Raw genomic sequence first — 7500 nt, 5'->3', positions numbered from 1 at the left:
GGATCCTCCACTGTTTTTACAAATGTGGCCTAAAATCTTTGAAATGTACTCATTAGAAGATCTACCTGTATGTCTAAAAAACCACATTATTATGAACCGTATTAATTTTATTACCTTTTAAAAATGGGACTACTTTACCATTTTAAAACAGTGCGTGGCTGACACTGGTGGGTAAATCATTGACTTCTTCTTTCTTCTAAAAAGATGGTTGTTCCTTTCACACAACTTCAATCTTATTCTGCTTGAAAACTGTCTTATTTGTGTGTTTGCTTTGATATTTAGTTGTGTATTAAAAAGTTGTATGGAATTCCCTTAATCATTCAAAATGAACTTACACAGCAATGGCATTTTCTGACAAGAGTTTATTGGATCAAACATTTTTTATTCCTTTTTGTTGATTTCCTGGATAATCTTAACAATAGTACATCAGTCACTTTACAAACATATAACACAGGTGAAGGATCTGCCATAAAAACATTCTCTAACTGCTTTTAAGAACAACCAAAGACAAATTGACTCAGACTGATTTCAGGTTGCAGAAGCAAGTCATTAAATCATCACCACATCTTCATCCAATAAATAAATATCAGCTGTTAAAACAATTCCAACAAAACCAGTCAGCTCAGATTTCTGCTCCTGTGTTTGATGGAGGAAAAGTCTTTCACAACTTGCAGCGAAGTTTACAGCGTCCTCTTCTGCAGCGGAAGCTACACCTCAGTTTTCTCATCTGTGTGAAAGATGAAACACATCACCATCATTACTTATTCTGCATTAGTTCCATTTAGTACAGAGGAGTCCAAACTGGCTCCTCCTCTGTTACTACGCTCTCTGCACAGCTTCAGATCAGAGTCAGGTGTGTTGGAGCAGGCTCTTACCTCCCTGTTGTCCATCCAAGTCTCATTCATGGCACCACCTGGAGTCTCTAAAAAGATGGTGTCTTCATCTTCTTCACCCTCTTCACCCTATAAACCAGTTGGAAGATTGTCCACATTAGTACAACTAATCCTGACTGTGTGAAAGATGAAATACTTTGGGGGAAGTTAATTTCCAGCTCCATCATCATCATTATGTATTCTGCATTGGTTCCATTTAGTACAGAGGAGTCCAAACTGGTTCCTATGGCTTCTGATTCCAAGGAGAGGCTGTTACTACACTATATCTGTACAGCTTCAGATCAGAGTCAGGTGTGTTGGAGCAGGCTCTTACCTTCATGGAGTCCATCACAGTCTCATCCATGGCACCACCTGGAATCTCTAAAAAGATGGTCTCCTCCAGTTCTTCACCCTGTAAACCAGATGGAAGATTGTCCACATTAGTACAACAAATCCTGACATGGCTGTAAGAGAATTCAGCTGGAGATGTGACCTGAAGGACTGGGACAGCAGAGCTCTGCTGGCTGCACATCACTGTGAGCACGATGGCCACTGCAACAAACACACTCAAAGTCTTCATCTCTACACTCTCAGCAGATCCACAAGATGTCAGATTTCTGTTAGGGACGCTTGTCAGCTTTTGATAATGTTCAACTGCAGAGTGTGGAGATATTTATACCCATTGGACCTCTGTTGCCTCATCACTGGGTTTTCCACATTGAAGAAAGCACTTGTTGAGTAATTGTAATGAAACTCGTCACTAAAGGTAGCTTCTTGTTGATATTGACTCACTCCCACTGCTGTCATTTTGGAGCCTTTCTATTGATCTGACCCATATTACCAGAATAGTACGCAGCAGTAAACAAAGTGTGTCAGTTTGTATTTGTTGACATTGGCACAGCACAAATGTGAAACCAGTGGATCAACAAGCAGGATCATCAGTGGGAAATGTAGTTTTTACAGCATAGTTTACGGTTAGAGGTGATTATGTAATCAGAGACTACATTGTTGGTCAAGATTGTACAGTTCCATTTGGTCAAAAATCCATAATCCATCTCTGAACATATTGTAATCCAAGCGTTCTGAGTGGATAGTGAATCTCTTCTTTTCTCATTTAAATGACTTTGAATCCAAGCCAATACTACCTACCTAATCCCATAACATTTAAATTTATTCAATAAAATATCATGATCCAGGCCTTTTTTAAGCCCCACCTCAAGCTGTTTTTGTTCTTTTGAGAATGAAATGTTTTCTTTTGAGTCTATTAATGCCAGAGATGTTGCGGTTTGTGTCCAAACACCATACTGTCATGGAGTATTTTGTGTTTAAGTATGAATTCCGATTATTAAAGACTTTTTTAAGAATTTTTTAGAAAAGTGGAAATAATGAAACAGGATTTTAGTTTGTGACACTGTCTGTCACACTATTTATACAGAGGTTTGACTTTTACTGTTTTCATTTTGTTAGGAAATCTATTAGAACTATATAATAGAAAACGTATGAAAAAACTATTTTTCATTATTCTAGTAAACAAAGTTTTCTGTTCACTTATTTTAATTATGTTCCAGAACTTGTTCATTTGAATGGGAATAGCGGACTGCTGTTCAGATTCAGCATGTACCGGTGTCATGTACTGAGTGTGCGTTGTACTGAGATTGTATATGTATATGCTCATGCACGCACGTGCTCACTACCGGAACACTAATTTTTGCTAAAAAAAAGAACAATTCCTTTTTGTTTATTTTTGTTTTTCAAAGTGAATGGACACGTGTTTTATTTGTTTATTGGATTAGGTCAGAGTTATGGCTAAAATCTCAGTACGGAGGTAAACTCAGTACGTGACACCGGAACACACCCACATGAATGCACATGAGGCACTCCCAAAAAAAGGTCAGCCATTAACAGACGAAGTAGAAGAACCCAGAAGTGGAGAGACACTCGCAAATCTCAGCAAAAAGAGCTTTAATAAAGAAAAGATGTTGATGTAATAGACCAGGAACTGGCTGGACAGACGTGGGCAGTACAGTCCGTCAATTCTACAGCGGTCCTAGGGTGTTCACGCATACGCAATGTGACAGTTTTAGGTTAGCCGGTCCGTGGCACTGCTTCAACTGGGAGATATCCTCAAAAGGAGCGACTGGATTTCAAACATGTTTAATTTTCTAATGACCATACGACTGGTGATCGCTTCTCGTGACCCCATGTATACTACACGATGCACAACACACGGTCTATCAGAGACTCGCACAATCCCACAAAACAGACGCACGCATCGAAAATTGGCTCAAAATTGGCCAAAAATCGCACAGTGTAAGCCTGCCTTTAGGCACAGGCAAAGGTTTGTCACTTTCCCCGTCTCTTCAAGTTCAGAAGCAATCTGGAGAAATAAGCACACAGATCGCATCCTGACTCCTCTGTTTCACCTGAATTATGTAGGTACTTTTATTTGTTATTGTGTTTCTTAATCCTTGGGTCCCATACCACACACACCAAAGTCAGTGCACACTGCCCCACACACACAAACCTAAACAACCCAAAACTCAACTAACTGCTCGAAGCACCACAAGTGAACATACTCAAAACGCCTTTACTCAAAACGCAGACACACACACAAATGACCAAAAAACACATGCACACAAACACTCAGAGATGTACAAAGGCACGTTACTCACAGAGAGAGAGACAGGGTAACATTTTGGACGAATTAACATTTTGTTTTGAGTGAGAAATTTGGAGCATGGCATGAGACCGTGTAAAATCCACCAACTGCATGACTTTCACGATGAATGCATGAGGGTTGGCAGCTACGTGTGTACTCTTCATTTCATATGGATCAGATCAATAGAAAGACTCCAAAATAACAGCAGTGAGAATGAGTCAATGTCAACAAGAAGCCTCCTTTAGTGACGAGTCTTGTTACAATTACTCGTCAACTGTTTTCTTCAATGTGGAAAACCCAGTGATGAGGCAACAGAGGTCCAATGGGTATAAATATCTCCACACTCTGCAGTTGAACATTATCAAAAGCTGACAAGCGTCCCTAACAGAAATCTGACATCTTGTGGATCTGCTGAGAGTGTAGAGATGAAGACTTTGAGTGTGTTTGTTGCAGTGGCCATCGTGCTCACAGTGATGTGCAGCCAGCAGAGCTCTGCTGTCCCAGTCCTTCAGGTCACATCTCCAGCTGAATTCTCTTACAGCCATGTCAGGATTTGTTGTACTAATGTGGACAATCTTCCATCTGGTTTACAGGGTGAAGAACTGGAGGAGACCATCTTTTTAGAGATTCCAGATGCTGTCATGGATGAGACTGTGATGGACTCCATGAAGGTAAGAGCCTGCTCCAACACACCTGACTCTGATGTGAAGCTGTACAGATAGTGTAGTAACAGCCTCTCCTTGGAATCAGAGACCATAGGAACCAGTTTGGACTCCTCTGTACTAAATGGAACCACTGCACAATTCGTAATGATGATGATGTGTTTTATCTTTCACAGACGCTCTCTAACAACAGACAGAAGCGTGCAGCCAAGTGTCAGTTCTGCTGCAAAAATGGACATTGTGGATTCTGCTGCGATTTCTGAAAGACTTTAACTCCATCAAACACACGAGCAGAAATCTGAGCTCACTGGTTTTGTTGGAATTGTTTTAACACTTGAGATTTTTTTATTTAATGCTAATGTGGTGATGACTTGTCTGCAACCTGAATTCAACATTAGCCTAGTTTGTTTTGAAGCAGTTAGACAATAGTTTTATAGCTGATTCTTCATCTGTGCTAATACAACATGACAAGATAAAGAGCAACTACTGTACTATTGTTAATCTTATTGAGTGGATCCATAAAATGGGTTATGAAATGTTTGAACCAATAAATTCTTGAAGAAATTATTCAGTCTCACTGTTTAAGTTCCTTTTAAATGAATGAGTGAATTACTAACATTTATTTTCAACATAAAATAATCCAATAATGAAACAAAATAAAATGTCAAAACAATAATAATAAAGCAATGTTTTATTTTTGGAGTAAAATTCCTTCATTTGATCAATTATTTACAATATTCAGAGTTGACACCAACAAAATATGATAGTACAGCCGTTCCAGCTAGAACCCGGTTTAACTGAGTCGGATTCTCAGGTTAAACCTGGAAATAACCCTGAGCTGCGTTTGATGAAATACCCCCTGGTCAGTCAGAATCAGTGTTGGTCAAGTTACTTAGAAAGAGTAAATAGTGATTACTCCTCCAACAAAATAATCCAGTTACTTTACTGTTTACTTATTTTCAAAAGTAACGAGGTACTTTAATTACTTTACTGAATATAATGAAGTTATGTTTCAAAATATTGATACACAACATAGAGGCACATCTAAAAAAATGTGAATATCATGAAAAGGTTTAATATTTTTGGTTGTACAACAACAAATATTTTTGTTTTTCTATACAATACCATGAACATTTAAATCTTAAAATTACAATTTAACACTTGACTTTGTTCCATAATTCATGTAATGTAAATGCTAGTTGTGGACTGTTTCAAACCCATTTTGAGATTAACTGACCACTCCTATCTTCTTGGTGAGTTAGCTGGGATGTCATTGTATTGGTGACTTCATAGCACAGTAATTTAAATTGATGAATTAATGAACATAATAATCAAAGTCTGCCTGCAATGAGTCAAACCTGCTCCAAGTTAACCATCAGAATCACGTATGGAATGAAGGTGAGTGTTCTTCAAAAATAAATCTAAACAGTGATGGAAACACTTGGTATTTATGGTATTTAGTATTTAAGATATTTAGAAATGTAGCTTCAGATTGTCATAGAGGGTTTGTTTCTCTATTAGTGATTTCTTTTTCCCATATTTAGTTTTTCATGATTGCCTGTTGTATGGATAGTTATGCATAGATTTTAAATATTGTGGTTGTGTTGGTGTTATCACTAAATATTCAAGACGTTTTCCTTATTCTTTCTTTAATATATAAGGTTGTTCCTCTTACATGACTTAAATTCCTTTTCAGCTTGCTACATTTCTTTATTATGTGATTGATTTGAAATTTTGTTGTGCGTTAAAAAGTTGTTTTGGAATTCCCTCAATCATGCAAAATGAACTTAAACAGTCGCAATGGCATCGTTTATAATAGTTTATTGATTCAAACATTTCTTAACCCCTTTCGTACATTTCCTCAATAATCTTAACAATAGTACAGCAGTCACTTTAAAAACATGTAACACAGGTAGAGGATCTGCTATAGAACACTAACCACTTTAAGGAACAAAGACAACTAGGCTAATGCTGATTTCAGGTTGCAAAAAAAAAAAAAAACAGCTCATATTTCTGCTCCTGTGTTTGATGAGGAAAAGTCTTTCACAACTTGCAGCGAAGTTTACAGCGTCCTCTTCTGCAGCGGAAGCTACACCTCAGTTTTCTCATCTGTGTGAAAGATGAAACACATCACCATCATTACTTATTCTGCATTAGTTCCATTTAGTACAGAGGAGTCCAAACTGGCTCCTCCTCTGTTACTACGCTCTCTGCACAGCTTCAGATCAGAGTCAGGTGTGTTGGAGCAGGCTCTTACCTCCCTGTTGTCCATCCAAGTCTCATTCATGGCACCACCTGGAGTCTCTAAAAAGATGGTGTCTTCACCTTCTTCACCCTCTTCACCCTATAAACCAGTTGGAAGATTGTCCACATTAGTACAACTAATCCTGATTGTGTGAAAGATGAATGACTTTGGGGGAAGTTAATTTCCAGCTCCATCATCATCATTACGTATTCTGCATTGGTTCCATTTAGTACAGAGGAGTCCAAACTGGTTCCTATGGCCTCTGATTCCAAGAGGAGGCTGTTACTACATTATATCTGTACAGCTTCAGATCAGAGTCAGGTGTGTTGGAGCAGGCTCTTACCTTCATGGAGTCCATCACAGTCTCATTCATGGCACCGCCTGGAATCTCTAAAAAGATGGTCTCCTCCAGCTCTTCACCCTGTAAACCAGATGGAAGATTGTCCACATTAGTACAACAAATCCTGACATGGCTGTAAGAGAATTCAGCTGGAGATGTGACCTGAAGGACTGGGACAGCAGAGCTCTGCTGGCTGCACATCACTGTGAGCACGATGGCCACTGCAACAAACACACTCAAAGTCTTCATCTCTACACTCTCAGCAGATCCACAAGATGTCAGATTTCTGTTAGGGACGCTTGTCAGCTTTTGAACATGTTCAGCTGCAGAGTGTGGAGATATTTATACCCATTGGACCTCTGTTGCCTCATCACTGGGTTTTCCCACATTGAAGAAAGCACTTGTCAAGTAATTGCAGCATGACTTTTCACTAAAGGTGGCTTCTTGTTGACATTGACTCACTCTCACTGCTGTCCTTTTGGAGTCTTTCTATTGATCTGATCATTATGAAATGAATAGTACACACGTAGCTGCCAACCCTCATGCATTTACAGTGAGAGTCACGTAGTCCACACCGTCTCATGCCACGAATCAAATTTTTCACTCAAAAAAATAATCTCTCCAAAACATTGTGTAAAGACAACAGTTATTTTGGCTGCTGATAAAGCCACAGGGTCATGGTCTTTCTCTGTCTCTCTCTGTCCATGAGTGACGTGCCTTTA

General features: G+C 38.8%; 2 protein-coding genes across 2 annotated transcripts; one reads left to right on the top strand and one right to left on the bottom strand.

The window, feature by feature from the left end:
* The first annotated feature begins 3907 nt into the window (after positions 1 to 3907).
* Positions 3908 to 4456, top strand: LOC114477888 (hepcidin-like). The gene is made up of 3 exons (XM_028470556.1): positions 3908 to 4043; positions 4125 to 4202; positions 4370 to 4456. The coding sequence occupies exons 1-3, from the start codon at positions 3957 to 3959 to the stop codon at positions 4454 to 4456; spliced, it is 252 nt and encodes an 83-aa protein (XP_028326357.1). The 5' UTR covers positions 3908 to 3956.
* A 1753-nt stretch (positions 4457 to 6209) lies between these two features.
* On the bottom strand, positions 6210 to 7076 carry LOC114477507 (hepcidin-like). The gene is made up of 4 exons (XM_028469840.1): positions 6941 to 7076; positions 6782 to 6859; positions 6451 to 6537; positions 6210 to 6302 (listed from the first exon to the last, which is right to left on the bottom strand). The coding sequence occupies exons 1-4, from the start codon at positions 7025 to 7027 to the stop codon at positions 6237 to 6239; spliced, it is 318 nt and encodes a 105-aa protein (XP_028325641.1). The 5' UTR covers positions 7028 to 7076; the 3' UTR covers positions 6210 to 6236.
* Positions 7077 to 7500: the final 424 nt, after the last annotated feature.

The sequence above is a fragment of the Gouania willdenowi genome, chromosome 16 (genome assembly GCF_900634775.1).
Source record: "Gouania willdenowi chromosome 16, fGouWil2.1, whole genome shotgun sequence".
In the NCBI taxonomy this organism is placed as follows: domain Eukaryota; kingdom Metazoa; phylum Chordata; class Actinopteri; order Blenniiformes; family Gobiesocidae; genus Gouania; species Gouania willdenowi.
The sequence above is the reverse complement of the archived record's forward strand: the minus strand, read 5'-3'. Positions and strand labels throughout refer to the sequence as shown.

Coding starts and splice junctions, on each gene's coding strand:
- LOC114477888 (XM_028470556.1), top strand. CDS start 3,957: ATGAAGACTTTGAGTGTGTTTGTTGCAGTGGCCATCGTGCTCACAGTG. Junction 4,044..4,124: donor CTGCTGTCCCAGTCCTTCAG/GTCACATCTCCA, acceptor TCTGGTTTACAG/GGTGAAGAACTGGAGGAGAC. Junction 4,203..4,369: donor CTGTGATGGACTCCATGAAG/GTAAGAGCCTGC, acceptor TATCTTTCACAG/ACGCTCTCTAACAACAGACA.
- LOC114477507 (XM_028469840.1), bottom strand. CDS start 7,027: ATGAAGACTTTGAGTGTGTTTGTTGCAGTGGCCATCGTGCTCACAGTG. Junction 6,860..6,940: donor CTGCTGTCCCAGTCCTTCAG/GTCACATCTCCA, acceptor TCTGGTTTACAG/GGTGAAGAGCTGGAGGAGAC. Junction 6,303..6,450: donor CTTGGATGGACAACAGGGAG/GTAAGAGCCTGC, acceptor TCTTTCACACAG/ATGAGAAAACTGAGGTGTAG.